This window comes from Neomonachus schauinslandi, chromosome 10, assembly GCF_002201575.2.
Source record: "Neomonachus schauinslandi chromosome 10, ASM220157v2, whole genome shotgun sequence".
NCBI lineage: Eukaryota > Metazoa > Chordata > Mammalia > Carnivora > Phocidae > Neomonachus > Neomonachus schauinslandi.
Genome location: NC_058412.1, coordinates 34018117 through 34038719, shown reverse-complemented (window position 1 = coordinate 34038719; position 20603 = coordinate 34018117). Strand labels below are relative to the sequence as shown.

At 41.4% G+C, this 20603-nt stretch overlaps 1 protein-coding gene across 1 annotated transcript in view; it reads right to left on the bottom strand.

The window, feature by feature from the left end:
* Positions 1–3733: 3733 nt before the first annotated feature.
* EML4 (EMAP like 4) overlaps positions 3734–20603 on the bottom strand; it is a 147911-nt gene continuing 131041 nt past the window's right edge. The window contains exons 19-24 of the mRNA XM_021697806.2: positions 18751–18839; positions 17317–17414; positions 10125–10212; positions 9507–9605; positions 7146–7276; positions 3734–6477 (exon numbers count right to left, since the gene is read on the bottom strand). Of these exons, the coding sequence (XP_021553481.1) occupies positions 6019–6477; positions 7146–7276; positions 9507–9605; positions 10125–10212; positions 17317–17414; positions 18751–18839 (964 nt within the window). The 3' untranslated portion in view covers positions 3734–6018. The remainder of the gene's footprint in view (positions 6478–7145; positions 7277–9506; positions 9606–10124; positions 10213–17316; positions 17415–18750; positions 18840–20603) is intronic.

Genomic DNA, 20603 nt, shown 5'->3' with positions numbered 1-20603 from the left:
AGCCGAAGGCAGACGCTTAACGACTGAGCCACCCAGGCGCCCCAAGGATATTTACTTTTCACATTTCAAATCATATACTACTAATAGCATGCAGTTCGTTCTCTAATTCTGGGGGGGACCTGATTTTGCCACATACCAGTTCTAAGCTATAGAAGGCCTGTCTTTACAACCTTCCTCGGTCACATGCACCATTGAGGGCAGGGCTGTGTCTGTCTCGTCGTGGGATTCCCCACCGAGCCCGGCACAGCTGCCCGCCCGAGGCAGCCTGGTAACATCTACCTGCTGTGTGGACGACTCTTTTTGACCCAGTCCCATACACGCGCCCCAGGAGTCAAAGTGGCTACCGCGTGGAAGGTGCTAGCAGCCCAATACATAGTTGTAGAGAGACTGGAGTCTATAGAAAGAAGAGGACCTGCCTTCTCCAGACGCCCAGCTTACAGTTCTGTTAACGGAACCAGTGTTCTGCAGTTGACACGGTAAGAGAATGCGGGCTTCTGGTTTCCCCGCTTCCAACCAGGTTTCCAAGTGAGCCCCGAGTGGGCGCTAAGCGGGCATCGCTGTGCAGAGGCAGGCTGCAAAGCCTTTTCCCAGGATGCACTCTGGGTGGCTACATGAACATCAAGAATGAAACAGGATGGTTGGGCGCCTGGGTGGCTCAGCTGGTTAAGCGACTGCCTTCGGCTCAAGTCATGATCCTGGAGTCCCGGGATCGAGTCCCGCATGGGGCTACCTGCTCAGCAGGGAGTCTGCTTCTCCCTCTCCCGCTCCCCCCTCTTGTGCTCTTTCTCTCTCTCACTCTCTCTCTCAAATAAATAAAATCTTTAAAAAAAAAAAATGAAACAGGATGGCCAGGTTATGAAGGCTTTGCTTTTTACTGAAAAAGTTGCTTTTCCTACCTGAGGCCATTTCTTCTGCACCCCCCCCCCCCCGTTTTCTGTGCCTTTGCTGAGATCTGGTGAAAGTAAACTCCGCCAAGAGTTGAAACCTGCCTCTGGAGCCGATTTTGTGTAATCCCACTGAGATGTTTAGCCATCAGCCCCGTAATTATGTGTGTTCATCTCTGTCGATGGGTGGCTCCCAAGGAAATCTATTTTCAGGACCACATGTTTACATAGTTGAGGGAGAGGAGGTGCAAGATCAAAGCCCTCTGGCTGAGCGTGGGGCTGGCAGAGACTCCAGGCTTGCGGTGAGAAGTGTGGGATGGGGAATGAGGACAAAGTGGGGAATGCACTTGGCTAATGACAGAAAGAAGCTGCTACGCTTCAAACGAAATGGAAATTGCCCAAAGGTCGGAAAACAAGGGAGCAGCGTCTCCACACAAAGAGGTTTAAACTGAACATGAGGGACTGAGGACCTGTGCGCCTGACTGTGGCTAAAGAAGGCAGGAAGAGCAGGTAGTTGTTGGCAGCAGGTGCCACAGGATGGTGTAAGGGCCTGGAAGCTTCTCGGCCCTGCGCTCTGGTTATGGGGGTGGCAGGAGAGGGGCTTGTGCATGAGGAGGGTCACTTTAACTTGGTGCCTCTGTTCAGAGCTCAATGCTGCCTTCTCCAAGTCGAATTGCTTTGTAGCTTTTCCTTACGCTGCTCTTCGGTGCTTGCAACTCGTTTAACCTAGTTCATTCTTTGTAGTAGGAACGACTGAGTCCTCTGTGGTGTGCGAGCAGCGGGGCGCGGGGCCGGGGGGGCAGGAGGCGCTGGCTTCGTCTTGGCTCAGCCACTTGCTAGTAGTGTGACCCGACTTCTCTGTTCCTCAAGTTGCCTTATGCGTAAAATGGAGGGAATCAGATTTAGGATTGCTGGAAGAACCGAACGAGTTAGCACACGGAACGCCTGGGTTACACGAACCGTTAGCTCTTCCTGTTGGACAGCAGTTAGACATGCGGGGGGCCCTACTGTAGCCACTGGGCACTCGTTTCCACCCACCTCTTCAGGTTTTTGTCCGGGTACAGAAGGGGTACCAGTAAGTTTCTCTGCCAGATTTCTGGACTGGCCCAAACAGAAAACAAAACCCAACAGAAACGTATTCAGTTCAGGAAGCCATGGTCTCCTGAGGATGTCACTCATGGACACAGAAATCAAACAGGCTGACATTTCCAGGAGAGTCCGTGAATTTTTTTTTTCCCTGTTTGGGATTATTTCTCTTTATTCCTTTGCCTTCTTTATATTAGAGCATTAAGGATTACTGTAGGGACTTGATGAGTGTCGAGTAGAAATTCAGGTTTTCTTTGGAAAAGGTGAACCAATTAGCGCAGAACATTTAACGTGATCTGAGGTCTGAGACCCTGGGAGGAGAGCAAAAGCCGCCTCTTTACTAAGGGTTACATCTGTTTTATGGTAAAGAGGCCTGGAGACCTTTCTGTGGCCCTTGAGGACTGCAGTCCTGGGGCCCAGGCAGAGCAGGCTTCTCCAGCAAGGCCTGGCTTCCGTGCTGGGGACAGATGTGCGGCATCACCGTGGGAAGTCTTCCCGTGCGCCGCCCCCTCGCCCCCCGGAGTGAAGATGGAGATGGACACAGGCCCTCTTGTTTCCAGATTCTCTGTATTTACCCTCATTTTTTCCTCTCTCCTCCCTGTTTCTAAAGCATGTGTTTCTCAGGGCACCTGGGTGGCTCAGTCGGTTAAGCGTCCCAGCTCTTGATTTCGGCTCAGGCATGATCTCAGGGTCCTGAGATCGAGCCCCGTGTTGGGTGCTGCGCTGGGCGTGAAGCCTGCTCGAGACCCTCTCTCCCCCTTTCTCCCCTGTGCGCACTCAAGTCTTTCTCCTTGTGGGAGTGGCAGAAGCACGGTTACGAAGCATGACATCCAGGCATGGCCATTACCCAAGTAAAAGGAACATGGATCACTTGCTAAATCTCCCCATCTCCTTGCCTACTGGTAACACTCCACCAGCACATGAAGGCCCGGGCTGCTGGAGGCGTGCTGGCCACACTGGTGCTTCTCTTGACCCAGGTCCTATCTAACTGCTCATCAAGCCTGGTCATCTTTGTCCTAAAAACATGTTCTTAAACTCGCTCAACTTCATCTCAGTTCCAGCTTTAAGCTGGAAACCCAGTTCCTTCTAGAAGTTATACCAACAGGCCGGTATGTTTAAAATCGATTTCATCATTTCCTCTTTATGGATCTCTTTTTATTGAGAGGAAAAATCACATTGTTCAGGGGGTTTGTTCTGATGCCTGTCAAGCCATTTTGTCTCCAAATTGGTAGGAGAGTAATTCCTGCCCCAGGGCAGCCTCTCTGGGGTGAGTGGATAGGAGTGGCTGGGAACATAGATTCATAGTCACCAAGGATGAATAAGGGAACGATGAAAACCGCATTTCCATGCTTTTGAAACTAAGCAATGTATGGAACGCTCCCAACCTGATTTTTCAGAAAGAAAAATTTGTAGCGGCCAACTGATGGTTGTGGCACAGAGGATGTGTCCCTAGGCACCACGGGAGAGGAGGAGGAAGCCGGGGGTGCAGGGTCCTGCCCAGGGCCAGGACTTCACTGAGGCGGACGCGGGAGGCAGTGACAGGAGGCTGGCAGGCAAGTAACCAGGATCGCCAGGATGATCCACTGTTAAACATTAGACAAAGTGTGGACATGGAATAAATTAAAACGAAGCTATTCCCCTAGTAAGCGGAAGCATACATCAGACCAGAACGGGGGTATCCCCGGCAGCGGTCAGCCGGTAACGGCCGTGTCTTCTGATAACTGGACAGTTACGGAAATGAGAGTCAAGACGCCTGAAACATTTTGATCGTTTTATTTTATAATCTTCAAAATTTTCTGCCATGAGACAGGAATGCATGATAGAAATGGCTCAACATCTTCACATGAAACACTTGGATTCACTTTCATTCACAAGTTTTTCTAAAAACATCTACAATTTCATAATCCCACCCACTTGCAACCATTATCACAGATTTAATTGACCATTAAACAGTAGTTGCCAGCAAGAGAGAGCTGGACTGCTTTCTGCGCATTAGTAGTGTCTTTTGAAACTACCACCCAAGAGTATCACGATTATAAATCTCATTGTACACAGCAACCCCAAAGGTGACTGGTGTCCCCAAATAAACTCCCTGCTTATCATGGAGAGCTGTATCGCCCAGGTACTTAAAGAAATGCTTTTTCTTCTAGAACTACTTGTTCATCTCAGCACATGCTGACCTGATGATTTAATTACACTGCTATAAGGCAAGTATATATGCCTGCTATTTATTGATGCTCTGATAATTATGTATAGAACATACTGAAGAAAGATGGGATTGCTTGGAATCTATCTCTCTTCTTTTGAAGAGAACTACTTTGAGGTTTTTTTTTGAACAACTGTAAACAAAAGGAAAGAGATATACATGGACATATACCTATACACATAGAGATAGACACTGAGTATTTTCAATGTGGCGTATATCTTCCTATATAGATACACACAGAGTGTCTACACTCACCCCTTCACACATACCCGCACCCTTACATACAGCATGTGAATGTAAATGTGAGTGTCCTTAGGAGTTCACTGCAGTTTGTATATTAATTACCAAATGATGATGAGATACCTGATTTGTATTACTCCTGAGAAGATACTAGAAGGGAATGACAGTTCTGATGCACTTTGGAATGGCACAATCACGTAAACACTTGCATACTTATACTTAAGACTTATGAACTCATTTAAAGTTTCTAAACATGATCTAACAAAAAATTCAGCAAGTTAAAAAATAAATCAAAACAGTTTTTTTATAATCAATGTATAAACAAATATATAGGAAATGCATATTTGTCAGTAACTATAGTAGAAACATGTACTTAAGAAAAACAGTCATCTGACAAAAAAACAAAACAAAACTATCCAATGCATAACACATGCATTGCCCAAAATAGCAGAGGACAGCCACATCAGAACTGCAAGGCTTACAGCAACTCTACCAGAGAAAAATTACCATATATAGGAAGTCTGTTAAGTATGCAATTTATAAAAAATTACTGTGACTGTTATTCATACTTCTATAAAAAAGAATTTGTAATTTTCAGTCTTACCCCTCAATATAATCTATATAAAAATTATAACTAAACCAATGAATTTCAAGCACCAATTCAAACTTACTGTATTTATATTTCTCCTATTATCAAAGGAACAAATTATGAGGAAGGCTAAGCTAAAATTAGCCAAGTAATTCTTGCAGTTTAGTTTTATAGGCATGCGGTTTTTCTTCTTCCATTCACTTGAATGCCAAACATTGAAAAATGGTCTGGCCAGTAAAGGAATCCTTGGAGGAATCCATTATTTCTGAGTATTAATGGTTTAATATACATTAAAAGCTCTTTAACAAACCACTGCTTTCTTAGTTCTAAGATAAAATAGATCTGCACACAAGAAATGAAGGGACTGTTCCTCACGACGACTTAGAAAAGGCAGCACCAGAGGGCAGACTAGCAAGCACGTCTGCCCATCTAGCGCTCATGTAAGGAAACGGCGTTGGGACTCAAGGCAACCCCACTGCAGGTGGCAATACTCAAGTTTTTCACTAAAAAATTTCCACCAGACATTTGGGGTGGGAGGATATCTCAGAGTGCATTTTTTCTTTTTTGGTTGTTTTTTTCTTCTGATTTTTCTGCTTCAGGGGGGGAAAAAAGGCAGTCTGAGCCAGTAGATGAGTAACAGTGTTTGTGATGCCTCTGGGTTATTCCTGAAGAAAGCTTGTTCAGATAACAAGGGGTTTATTTTAAATCCATACAACTGCTGTCTTTGTTTCCAGTATTGACATCATACCACCTACATACAAGGTAATTTCTGAGACAATGTTTCAGTCTTTCCTGCTATTAAAAGTTTGGTTAATTTTCAACACACACCCAACTGAACCTTTAGGTCTGCCGCACTTGAGAGACTGCAGGTAAGACTACTGAAAACAGATCCCCGTGTGGAAACCCAGATCTCCATCAAGAGTGATCTCCACCACTCCCCAGCCTGTTACCTGAACTCTATCACAAGATCACACGCAGTTGAAGGAGGAGAGAGTCGCACTGAAGTCCTGCTGTTAAGACAGGAGCGAGGGGTCTTGCTGGTCCTCGGCAAGAATGGCTTCACTCTGAGTGGATGGCTCCTCATACATAGGCTCACCGAGGTCTTCACTGCCCCCTTCACTCTGCTCCTCGATGTGGTCCTCACTGGGCTCCACAGTCTGTTCCAGGCTGTTCTCCAGAAGTGTGGGAGAACTGCTTATTCTATTTTCTTCTTCAGCTGTCTCATTTAAGGGCTGGGAAGGAGGTGGTGTGGGAGTGTCAGACTGCATGACACTTTCGATGGAAGAGATGGGGGCTTTGGTTAGAGTACCATCGGCTACAATCTCATTTTGAGGCAAAGATAACTTTTCTACAAGTTTCCACTGAATGATGCTCATGTCTTTTCCACCAGTTGAAATCAGGTGACTGTCATTATGAGTAAAACTGACATTGGTGACATGGCTGCTGTGGGCACTATACTTGTGACTGGGAGCCTGGAAGAAACAGATCAGACAGGAAAATTAAGCTCATTCTTCACATTTACATGCCTGCTTACAGCAATGGAAGCGACTAGCTGAGGGAGGTAATTCAAGTCACAGAGTCAGCAAATCTGAGGAATGGAGCTAGCAGTAATTTCCTTTTGATACCTATTTCTATGGGAGAAACAAAACAGAGTAACTGGATATACATCCATACAGTCAGATCATATATTTCAAAAAATAACATCATAAATAATCTCTTCCGGATGTCAGTTTAGTACACTTGTCAGAGCTTAGTAACTATTCTGCTGAGACGGCTAGGGGAGAATTTAGGCAGGCAGGACTAGGAACTCTAGGAGCTTTATAATGTTGATCGTATGTATAACAAAATGTTTTAGTAGGTTTAGGAGACATTAAAATACCTGCTAAAAAATTACTGATCAACAAAAATGAATAAAACAACTGTCTTCTGTAACGGTCTTCTTGACCTTAATGGCAAAGGAGTAAACAAGGAGCGCTGGCCTGGACGCTTATGGGGGCGCTGCCCCCTGCCCCCCTCCCCCGGGCCCCACGGCATCACAGGCAGTGAGGAGTAACTCTTACACATCTCTTCTCATCATCGACACAAAAATATTCCCAGACAAAAGGCCCTACACCACTAGTTTTTATTAAATTGATCTTACCTTTGCTTTGGAGCAGGGATACTGAAACAAATGAACTTTGCAGAAATCATCAGCAACAGCGATCACCTTCCTGTTGTGGGATCGCACCAGTGCATTGATATCAGTCCCGTCGGATCCTTCTGGCCAGACACCTTTGATATGGGAACACAGGGGTGTAGAAAAATTAGTCTAAAAGATAACTGTGATGCCACATGGGTTTATTTAATTTTAGAATCTTAATTCACTTTAATCTGTGTTCAGATTTCTTAGTGGCTCAACACTTTATTCAAAGGATGAAGTTTTACCCAAAATCTAATAAAATTCAGTGAAAATAGCCTCAGGATGGAAAATTAAAGAAACAAAAGTACTCACTAGTAACCAGCAGGTGGTGCTAACAAATAGTTTTAGCTTAATTCACCTCCGCAAATAAGCTCTTCCTTTTTAAAGTTTCTAGTTGGAGGGGAAATTCTGTTACTTGTATAGCAAGGTGCAGAAAAACCAAGCTACAGCTCTAGTTCTTCAAAGCAGACTCTGGGGAAGCTGTGTAAAATGTACACACTCTTTCCTTGCTGTTCTCTTCAAGCAGGCACTTAAAAGAAAACCTCCAAGATTCTTTATCTTAATGGAAATGCATAGGCCATCCACTAGTCTACCATGCTATCCCATAGAATTTTCACAGAACTATTATTTATTTCCAGAGACATAACAAATTTAATTATTCTGAATCATTATGAAGCACTGGTGATCATGTTCAACATAATTAGCACAAAACCCTATTAAGACTAGATGGAAATTATGGAATACAGAAGGGCTGAGACGCTGGCCTCTGAGAACAAAGAAATTTTTGGTAAATTCGCTAAAACAAGTCAAAACACTTCTTAACTGACATCTCTTAAATAAATATTACCAGCTATTGGCTACTGTTTCAGTTTCACCCAGAATAATGAAATCGTGTTTGGACGAGTCAGAGTTCTTTTGTTTTTAATTTCTTGCTAGCCCAGTACTCTCCTCCATCTCTACAGAAGTTGTGTTTAGCACAGGGACCTAGAATGGATTATTTTTCTAACGTACACGGCATAAAGAACTGTTCTGATCTGCAAACAGGCTGGAGGAGAGAACCCCCGCCCATCAGAAGGCAGAGATGTTGTTAAAGGGAAAGTACTCATATTCTGGACATTGCTTGAGGGATTGATGTCCCCCTCCTATCCAGTATTCTAATTACTGAGTAGAACATCTCTTTTTAGTTCTTTGCAGACAAGGCTTTATTATCTTAACTTTCTATTTGTCTTGTAACTTTTTCAGAAGGATACCCCCAGATTGGGAAAAGGCTTACAAAACTGTCACAGAAAAGATTTCAAGAAATATCTAAAACATCAGATTAGGAATGATTTCCAAATTTTATCTTTAAATAATGTCTACTAAAAATGCCTTTATATTTCAACAAATGGTGCTGGGACACCTGGACATTCACATTCAAGAGAGTAAGAACTGCTGACAAGGATGTGGGGAAATGGAACCCCTCGTATGTCACTGGCGGGAATATAAATGGTGCAGCCACTTTGGAAAACATTCTGGCAGTTCTTCAAAAGGTTAAACACAAGGTTACCATTGGACTCTGGAATTCCACTCCTAGGTATATTTCAAGGGAAATGAAAACATGTCTACACAAAGACCTGCATACGCTTGTTCACAGCAGCATTATTTATACTAGCTGAAAAGTGGAAACAACCCAAGTGTCTGTCAACTGATAATGGATAAACAAAATGTGGTATATGCATACAAAGAGCTATTACTCAGCCATAAAACAAAATGCTGATACACACTACAATGTGGATGATCTTGAAAACATTCTACATGAAAGTCCAGACTGAGTTATTAGAGAAAGAAAGTAGATTAGTGGCTGGTGGGTGCAGAGGGAGGGAGGGTGGGGAGCGACTGCTAATGGGTAGAAGGTTTCTTATTAGGGTGATGAAAATGTTCTCAAATTAGACAGTGGTGATGGCCACACTACAGTTCTAAAACCACTGTACTGTACTCTTTAAGTAGGTGAATTATGTAGTATGCTCAATGAAGCTATTTTAAAAATGCCTTTACAAATTAAAATATTTCAGTTTTCACTTGGAGGAAAAAAAATAGGAAGGTGATCTGTGCTATTATTTCAAGTGTCTTTCATATTTACTGAGGAACAAAAGTCTGCTGGATTCTGCAGAGAACTTCATACTGGTCTGATCCTAACACACTTCATTTCTCTGAATCTGGCATTAATAGTGATAACACTGAAGAACACACGCAGACTCTTTTTCATTTAGAAATTTAAGCAAGTAATTGTCATATATAAGAACCCCACAAGCCATCTTTTCCCAACAGGTGTCATGTTCTTACCAAAGACTTGAAAGCCTAGCACACAGGTATATGTTGTCCAATCGGTGTCCTTACAATCTGATCGATTCCTGATTAGTTTGCAGCCATTTGGAATGTCCCCTTTAAATTTAGAAACAGGAAGTATAACCATAGTGCCTGTGTATAAATGTATTTGAAAGTGTATCTTGATTCAAACTAGCCACGTTTATTTATATTTATAATCCATACACTGAAAAATGTTAAGATACATTTAAAAAGGAAAAAACAGTGTTGCCTTTAACAGGGTTTATAAAACTACAAAATTGTTCCCCACTGAAATTGTTTTTCTTTAAAAAAGCATAAATGCCCATGCATTAACTCTTTCCTCTCTCCAGGAAAAGTTAAATACAAAGCAGTATTAAAGCAGCAATCTCCCTAAGTAATTTCTTAGGACTACATGTCTACATATATAATAAGTTAATTCCTTACTTTCTTGGAGAGTGAACCACATTTGAGATTCTCATTCCTTAGCTCAGGGTAACATATGTTTTGTCAAGTCAGAGAGCCAGCATGCACTCTACACAATTCAAATTCTGCACAGCCTGTTCACTTGCGCCCCTGGCAGACACTTCTCAGCTGGATGTGATCATTCATACTTACAGTACAATATCTCATAGTCTCCTGAGTTAGACATTATATACTTGTTGTCTGGGGACCAGTCAAGGTGTGTAATATAGCTGGAATGTCCCTAGGGAATAACAGATCGATTATTAGAAAGCATTTAGCGTTTTGAATAATAAACAGTTTAGTAGCCAACAGGTTTTCTGAGTATAGCCATTCATCTGGAATTACTAATGTATACAGTGGTGCATCACAGCCTCTAGAACGGACCAGGGCAGGTCTTTAGTTCTTTTTCACCCAATCTTGTTGGGAACCGAAGATACAGGTATGCAAAGATGCCACGTGATACATGAAGAGTTCTAGTAGAACTCTGGAATGGGGGCGCCTGGGTGGCTCAGTCGGTCAAGCGTCCAACTCTTGATTTTGGCCCAGGTCATGATCTCAGTCGTGGGATCGAGCCCTGTGTCGGGCTCTGCGCTCAGGGTGGTCTGTTCCTCCCCCATGGCTCTCGCGTTCTAGCTCTAAAATAAATAAATAAAATCTTAACAAAACAAAACAATTAACTCTGGAATGAAAGAGATCTCACCACAGTGGAAACATTAAGCACTTGGAACTCGGGAGTATCCTGCTGGCCTCTCCACCTAGACAGCAGCAACAAGCACCTATTACCTGTGTCAGACTTCCAAGAAAGAGGAGTCTTGTAGACTTGTGCCTTAAAGGACACTTCACAGATCACCTTCCCTCGGGTCTTCTTCCAAGTCACTGGTGTCCCCTTTAGAAGAACTTAAGTTTTTGAGAATGAAGTAAAGGGTTCTAGGTTGGTCACAGAGAGTACAGTTTTCCTGGGCTGCTTCTTAGCATCCATGGTACACCCCAGAGGCTGGGGAAGATGGTGCAGATACATGGGCATGTGGAGGTCTCCTAGGAAAACTCTTATCTCCAAAGAATATTTCTGGGGAAAAGTCACCCAACATGTACTCCTTCAGAACAGCTGGATCCAATATGACCACCTGACTCATTAAAACATTCCTGAAACAGGAGACAAGATCTTATTCTGCTCTAGTTTCTACTAACACTGTGGGAATTAAGACAAAAAACTACTAAATGCTGTACTTTGTTGCCTGTGTAAGCACTTGATGATTTCTAAGCTAAATCACGCACAGGTCTTAATGGTGGCACAATGAGACTCAAAAGCACTTTTATCTCCTATAGTCTGTTGTAAAGCATATTTAATTTCTATTGTACTTTTTGAATCACTAGCTTTCTGCACACATTTTTTTAATTAAAAAATTCAAAGTACCTTAGGTGCAGTTTCTTTCTTTCTTTTTTTTTTTTTAAAGATTTATTTATTTATTTATTTGACAGAGAGAGAGAGAGAGAGAGAGAGCGAGAGCAGGAACACAAGCAGGGGGAGTGGGAGAGCGAGAAGCAGGCTTCCTGCCGAGCAGGGAGCCCGATGTGGGACTCGATCCCAGGACCCTGGGATCATGACCTGAGCCGAAGGCAGACGCTTAACGACTGAGCCACCCAGGCGCCCCCCTTAGGTGCAGTTTCTAATGATTCACACAAAGTACTCTAATTACTCTATTACCTTCTGAAAGTCTAATGACACCTCTCTGGAGCTATGATCTCCCCCATAGTGCTGTATGGAAAATATATTTATACATTTAAATAAATTTAAATGCTGTGAATTTGAGAACTGTGAAGCTCCTGAAATCACCAGAGATTAGGAGGTGTACTGGAAAACAGGTTGGGAATCACTTGCTAGGCACAATGGAGACCTACCAGCTTCACAAGAATTCAAGTTTCAAAGGCATAAAGACACATTTGGTTACTGGATATTTTCTGAATCTGGCAGGAGGATAAGGTTCACACAAATCCTTTTCATGGTACACACGAGTCTGATGATGCCTGGCTCTGGTGTTAGAAGCCATGCCTCTCAGATAAGAAAACTGCTGGCTGCGTGCATGAAGGATTTTACCAGATTATCAGGCAAAGTGCAGTCCTCCAAGAAGCATTCACACTAATGTAGAAATATTTAAAAATATCATCTGGGACTGTGAAAAGGCTTTAATAACATTATTTAAAAGAGCATCACAAGCATTATATGTATACATAATCATGTAGTTCCATCTGTACTGGACACAGAACATATTTAGAAGGTAAATCAGTATAAAGTATTCTCAAAAAGGACTCCTGAATAGCAAAAGTACCCAATATAGAAAAGACCTTGGGGAAGTTACCAATTCATACTGGAAAAACAAAGTATTTTTTCCCTGGTATGGATTCCAATAAATAAGCAAAAGATTAAATGTAACTATTTGGGGTCTATAATGTTACCTTCCCAGACACCACCCTGGAGTTTCTTTTTTTAAAAATTTATTTATTTGCGAGAGAGCGCAAAAGCAGGGGAGAAGCAAGTTCCCCGCTGAGCAGGGAGCCTGACGTGGGACTTGATCCTAGGACACTTAACCGACTGAGCCATCCAGGCGCCACCCCGCCACCCCAATCACGTTTCTGATGTACTTTTGCTGGTTCAAGGGAAAGCTGTTCTTTAAAAAACAAAAAACACCCCCCCCCAAACATGTATGTATATTTATGTGTGTGTATATATAAATGTGTATGTGTATATATATGTATATATGTGTGTGTGTATATATATATATATATTGATATAGTTATCAATCCTCAACTCACACTCAAGGATATTTCAGATAGCCAACTGGCAGTCTTCAAATTCTTTTTAGCTATAAAATCTTTCTTACATATTAAATCTTATAAGAGAAGCCCAATATGCAAAGCAAAGAAAATCATATCCAGCCCAGCCCAGCCCCACCTTAGGGCTTTGCAGGAGACAAGTTAAAAAGAGCTCCTGAATCCAAAGCCTAAACTTTTCTATAGCAGCAGTTATAATATCAAACTGCTTAGGGGCACCTGGGGGCCTCAGTCACGCGTCTGACTCTTGGTTTCAGCTCAGGTAATGATCTCAGAGTTACATGATCAGGCTCTGCTCTACGCTCAGCATGGAGTCCCCTTGAGATTCTCTCTCCCTCTGCCCCTCCCCCCACTGACTGCACACACATGCACTCACACTCTCTCAAAAAGAAAGAAATCAAACTGCTTACACACTCAATACAGGATACAACCATGAACCCCGGAATCCTATAGTTTGATCAAGCCACTTTTTCTAATATGTACTGAACACTAAGAAGATGGATGTTTTCACGGGAAAAGAAAGAAAAAAGGTTATTCTAAATTTTATGGTCTAATTAAGAGGCAGAAAATGCCACAGATCTGGTAAAGTAGGTTTGGGGTGTGTGCAGGAGGGAATGCGGAGAGCACAGGGGCAGCTGAAGACAGTGTGCTCCCAGGGGCAAACGTGGGAAGTGAGAGGGCAGACAGGTCACAGAAGAGAAAATGAAAGGTTGCCACAGACAGACAAACAGTATAGAGGGATGACTCCATTCTCTCTTCCTCTCCATCCCTCACCCCGTCCAGAGAAGTCAGGCTTAGGAGGAGCCGATAACTTTTTTTTTTTTTTAAGATTTTATTTATTTATTTGACAGAGAGACAGCGAGAGAGGGAACACAAGCGGGGAGTGGGAGAGGGAGAAGCAGGCTTCCTGTGGAGCAGGGAGCCCGATGTGGGGCTCGATCCCAGGACCCTGGGATCATGACCTGAGCCCAAGGCAGATGCTTAACGACTGAGCCACCCAGGCGCCCCAGGAGCACATAACTTCTTGGAAGATCACTGGGGTTCCTTCAAAGAGAAGATCTGGGACCAACCATGTGTAGTAAACAAACTTGAGGTGTTTGAGGTTGCTACATAATAGCAAGCAAATTCAACCAACGGCAGAGCAAGTTTTGTGTGTTTATGGAAACTGCAGTGGAAGTTCCCCAGGGACCTCTTGAGAGTTAAAACTTTACAATCAACATAGAATAAGTCAAAGCAGAAAAAGGCCAAGAATTAAGAGTCATCATAAGTCCAAGGCCAGCAAGGACAGAGTACAACCTGACAGCATGTATGAATCTGTCCCAAGAAAGTGTTATTCAGGTAGGTGGTCAGCAATGAGTCACAGAGGCAAACGTGGACAGCACCCATAATGTCTAGGATAGAGGGACCTGAACCAAGACCAGTTCCAGTGGCAGCTATTGACTTACTGGGGATGTACGTGCTAAGTTTGCTCACCTCCTGATTATACTCTGGTTTCACATGCATATTTTTGCCAGAAGGGAAGTACTGGCTGGAAGATGAGCATGTCCTGTCCCCTCGGCATTTATATACCTTATTTTAAATGAATAAACCTGCATTCGGATTCTGAGTTCGTTTCCTGAGACTTGTTTATAGACAGAAAACCTGACTGGCCAGAAGAAACTAGGATTCAGTCCCTTACCAGTTTACAGCTTTTAGAAATTGGTATTTTATTTATTTATTTATTTTTAAAAAAGATTTTATTTATTTGACAGACAGCAAGAGAGGGAACACAAGCAGGGGGAGTGGGAGAGGGAGAAGCAGGCCTCCCGATGAGCAGGGAGCCTGATGCGGGGCTCAATCCCAGGACCCTGGGATCATGACTGGAACCAAAGGCAGACGCTTAATGACTGAGCCATTCAGGCGCCCCAGAAATTGGTATTTTATAAAACAGCTTTGGAGAACTTGCATAATGTAAGTCAATTTCTCTAAAATGGATCTTGTTTGTTTCTTAGCTTCTGACTGTGAGCAAGGCCTTGGCCTGTAACAACCTTGTCAAGCATGCCACTCCCCTCTACCAGGAAGTACTCGTTTATGTTCTCGGGTACCAGTCATCTTCTCAACTGACATTTGCACATAAAATGATGCCACGAAGAGGGACAGGCTCCAACTGCTTGGTTAATTTATTAAAGGGACATTCTCTAAAGTTCTAAATAGCTTCTGCAGCTATGGTGGTTACTTAAATATTGACTAGTACTAGGAAAATACTGGAAATAAAACAGAAAACAGCATTTGTATTTGCAACTCTGAGAGTAGTTCCTAACCTTCACAACAATTCTATAGAGTAGGAACTGTTATAATGTCCAATTTTAAGATAATAAAATTAAGACTCAAGTAAGTTAATTACTTGCCTAAAGTCTCAATCTAGTAAGCGGCAAAACAGTATTAGCTCTGTTCTGTCTGTCCTATACCTATACCCTAGCAGACAACAGATAAAAGCAGTTAACATGAAACTCTAAGACCAGCTGGTGGAAGCAGACAGCAAGGAGAAGTGAGAGCTGGAAGCAAAGCACAGAACATTAGATAATTAGAAAAGCAGACTAGCTGAGCCTTTCATTACAGCCTCAAGCAGTACTATCAACTTTTAACAGTTCCTAAGGATATCTCAAAATAATACTTTCAAATGCTTTAAAGATAAAAGCTGCCTAATTGGAGAAGGCCAAGTCTTTTGCAATTGATAAGCCTGCCATTTCTCAACACTTCCAAGGTCATTCTCATTATCCAATGTCATATACTGCTGTTTCCTTTCTGGATCAGTTGTACTCTAAGAGCATACGACAATGAGACAGATACTGAAAAATGTGAGGCATTATTACACTGGAGAGTCTGCTCTACTAAGAGAAGAGGGTTCAGGCCCTGGATTTGCCACCAAGTCAAGATGTGACCAAGGACAAGTCTTTTGTCTGAAAGTCAGTCTCTACATCAGTGAAATAAGAGCTGAGCCAAGTGTGTGCTACAGGGCTACCTGTAAAATTTTATATGATTCCACAAGATTAAATTTTAATTGATATACTCTGTTTATTAAGACATGAACTTTTAAAAGATTGAGGCAGAAAATTAAGAGAAACTTAATTTTTCTTAATTAAGGTTAAGGAGCCTGGTAGGTAAACTTCAGTAACCTGAAAATTCCTTTCAGTGGAACATTTCATTTGCTCATGTGGTTACAATGAGGCATTACTGTACTATTTCATATAACAAATATTATGATAATAAGCTGATTAAAAGAGATTTCAATAAATTAATGGTTAATGATTCATAATTATTATCAAGGCAAAAAGATTATTTTGGATAAATTCTGAAACTTTGATGTTGCTCGTAGATCAGTTTATAGGCTGGTTTTAGCCTATGGTACAAAATAATGTTGTGTGCACACACACATGTATATGCACAAAGTAAATAAACAAGTCTCTTCTTTGAATAGTAGTAAATGGCCTGGATTTTGCTTATGTATAGGCTTCTAAAAACGAAATTCTTTTATTTATCCCCTAAAGCCATTTTGTGATCTGTGCTGCCACTAACCACTAATTCATCAAGTAATTTTCTAATCCTTTCCTAACATACACACCAAGCTACCTCATTTTCTATAAAAATAGTTAACACATATTGAGTACCTATTATTTGCCAAGCACTATTCTAAGTATTTTATATGCATTAATTTATTTTAATCCAGTGAAGCAGAAACAGCTGTTATCCTCATTTTATAGATGAGAAAACTGAAACAGAGATTTAAGTAACCTGCCCAAGGTCACACTAGCTTGTAAGTGGTGAAATAAGAACTCAAATCCAGGTGGTCGAATCCCAAGTCGGTGCTCTTAACCACTCTGCTGTATTGACTGCCTTTCTTGTCCTGCCCTCAGCTCAAATGTATACTTTTTGAGGATAAGGAATAAATCTTACATATATTTCTGGTGTCTAGAACATTTCTCAAATTAGCAGAATGCCTGCCATAAGGTAAGTACTCAGTATGTCTACAGAACTGAATCAAGTCTACCTTAAAATGATAACAAAGTCGATCAGAATAAATTAAAGGAAATATGCTTCTGTTAACTCTCTTAATGCAGACAGATCTCCATATAAATTACTTTACTTTTAGTGGTGAAAGAGGTGATACAGGAAATTTCAGGGTGTTGGGGATGGACAGGAATGTGGGACACTGGGATTAAAAGTGAGATACCCTTTCATTTCTGACTCACTCCATTTTCAAAGTGTTATTCTAAGGGTTTCCTATGGAAACAGCTTTGATTTAAGAAACTGCCTTTATCTAGTCAGAAACAGATATTAAACTCCCATCAAAAGAAGAAACATTTCTAAAGCACACAGGGAATGGCAATATTCTGCCGTTAAGTAATCTGTTTTCAAAGAGATTAAAGTTTAAAGCAGTTAAGGACAGAAAACAATGGATACATCAATGTAAAAATTTAACTTATTAAAAGTAAAATTTTCCAACAATTTTACAGCTTATTTTACTTTAACTACTTACAGTGCACTTTCCATGTCTGCTATATTTTCTTCCATTTTCTGAGACTACATAGAGGTAAATAAAGTTGTCATGAGATCCTACCGCCAGGAGGGTGCCATCTAGAATGAGACAGGAAAAAGTGTTAACTAGAGAAATGTACTGACATATTTGCTATTTTATTGGACCTGTACTAAGTGAATGATATTTTACAAATGTTAAATCGAATTTAACTGTTATTTGGTATTTGATGAATGAATCCTTCCATCACTAAGCAGATTTGAAAAACATGGCCATCTAGTCCAGTCATTTCTTAGAGATACTCACAGGTCTTAGACTCTAGGCTCATCTCCTTCTAGTTAGCTACAAACTGGCTCCAAGGAAGTTAACCTGCTCTTATGGGTCTAAGTACACAGTACTCATAAGCTGAGTGTTCAATTGCTCATTTCAGCTGAGCACATATGACCTCTCCAACCTGGGAAGCGACTATGTTCTCTTCCTTTATGGTCTCTTCTATTGTTCTTACCATGTAACAGATGGTCAATAAAGTCCAACTGATCTTTGGATTTTAATTGCTATGTTTGTAGTAATTTGCTAGTACAGCACTAAAAAAGCCAAGACAAACAGAAAACCTTTTCTGCTTTAGGATAACTTGCCAGGCGTTATAGCCTGAGCAAATACTCTTCCTTCCATGTTCAACTCAGAGAATAGTATTCTGTGTTTCCTTTTAAACAACTTAGAAGCAATCAAAAAGATCCTTTGGATCCCACACTGATCCAACAACTACTGGAATATATTTTCAAATATAAGCAAATGTCACTCACACTAACTCCAGAGAAGAATGATATGAATCAAAACCATATTAATAATGGGGAAAAAGGAATGGGAATATTATGGAAACATAATTAACATTTTGAATAAAGTATAAAGAATTATTCAAATAAGGCTAAATGAATTTATCAAATTCTTATGAGTTGCTGAGTATTTTATCTAATTAACAAAACTAATCAATACTATGTAGTCAGTAATGCAACTAGATTTTAAAGAGCTTGAACAGCCTATAATAGTGTGTATTTTGAATATTACTGTAATTTATTTTATATTTTCTTACATATAAAAAAATTACTAAATAGATGTAACATTCAGCCTAATACCTATTCAAAATTCTGAGTATGTGTAATTCCCCCAAAATAGGATCTGACTGCACTGTATTCTGCTTTCAGTTGCAAATGCAGTTGTAACAGTTCATTCTAAATTTGATGATTTAGAATGTTGTTTAACTTTAGAAGATCTTTTGCAGTTTCCTGCAACAGATTTTAATCTGATGTTGGGGGAAACATATTCAATAGTTAACAAGTTTAGAGAGTAAAGAAAAAAAGTAGTCAGCTTTAGTGGAAGTGAAAATATGCAATGACAGAGAAATGCTGTGTATGCCAGGATGGGGGTAAATCTGCCTACCTACTGAGTAGCGCATCACAGAGAGTTGTTCATTCCCATCTGTGTGGATAGAAACTAGATCTCTGGTTTCTGCATCTAGAACAAACCACCTGTTAAGAAGTAAAAATCAAAATTTTCTTTAGATATTAGCACTTAAAGAAAAAAAACGATTTTTTCTCCCTTTTAAAAAATTTCAACAAATTTTAATAATGCCCTTAATGACATGTTTCCATCATCCACTGAAGGATAAATTCATTTTGCAAAATGTTGCTAAATACAATATACATATATGGGCCTAGGCATGTTCTCATTTCTATTTAGGTATTCACTCAATTCAACTGGGTCTCTTTGCTAGGTAGCATCTAAACAGAAAGTTAAGATGATAGGATCAGTGTTCCTGAAGATTAGAGATGGGGAAAAAGAAACAACCCAAGTGAAACAAAGGACATTTAAGAGCCAATCTCAGTGATGGTGACCATATATAATAGAGGAGCTCACAGAAGGGAAATGAACAATAGAAGACACAGAAAAACCTTTAGGAAGGACGTAGGATAGGTTGAGCTGAACACGGAGGGAAACAGGTACAGGCGGTTCAGTGGCAGGAGGAGGGACAGCTGCACAGCTATGGAGATGGGAAGGAGCACAGGCAGTATGAAGGTGGGAGGGGAAGGCAGAGGGCCCTTCATTTAGTGTGATTGGGCCCTTCATTTAGTGTGATTTCAAAGGAACCAGCAGGGGGCGCTCTGCCTCTCCAATACCTCCACATGTGCACACAGCTCTGAATTCTTTCAAAGACAGTTTATTGTTCACATTTACAGGAAAAGTCAAAATGTAAAAGCCTTTTGAGAGGTAAGATAATGGTTAAATTCAACTATATAATAAATGACTTATCAAATCTTTTTATAAGAGCACTTGAAGGGGCGCCTGGGTGGCACTGGTTAAGCCTTGGACTCCTGGTTTTGGCTCAGGTCCTATCTCAGGGTCCTGAGATGGAGCCCCGTGTTGGGTTCCTTGACCAGTGTGGAGTCTGCTTAACACTCGCTCTCCCTCTCCCCTTGCCCGCCCCCACCACCATGCTCACTCGCTCTAAAGTAAGTAAATCTTAAAAAGGGGGGGGGGCACTGGAAGGAAGGATGGTGCTTCAGAAAAGCATGGCAAAATACGAGGTATAAAGCAAAGACTGGCAACTGAGGACAGACAACTAGAAACTGGGTAAGTGAGAAAAAAGCAGGTTATAAACAGCATACACAGCTGCTTCAAGGAGTTTAGAGTTGGGCATGGCCTGGCTCAGATCAGTCACTAAATAAATATTTGGAGAATGAATAAACAAATATAAAGCAAGTCTTGAAAATGACAAAAGCCAAGTTTTAGGAAGAATTATTTAATAGTGCAGTGTGTAGGAAAAAATGTTTGGTGTGGAGAGAACGAGACAAGACTAGCAAGTTTTGTTTTTAAGATGGGAAAAAAAATCCACCACTAAAATAAGCCAATACAGAAATCATATGGACAGTTCCTTGTAATTTTAAAACTAATACCCAGAAAGAGACCGTTTCCTCTTCAGAGTAAAAGAAATACTATTTAGGAGAGAAAAAATGGCATGAAAGAATTAAAAAAAAAAAAAAAAGTTTAGTGACGTTGTTTAACATGCCTTAGTGCATGCAAGGTAGAAGATGAAAGACTAAAAGACGCCAACTCTGGGGCGCCTGGGTGGCTCAGTCGTTGGGCATCTGCCTTCGGCTCGGGTCATGATCCCAGGGCCCTGGGATCGAGCCCCGCATCGGGCTCCCTGCTCTGCGGGAGGTCTGCTTCTCCCTCTCCCACTCCCCCTGCTTTTGTGTCCCTCTCTCGCTGTGTCTCTGTCAAATAAATAAATA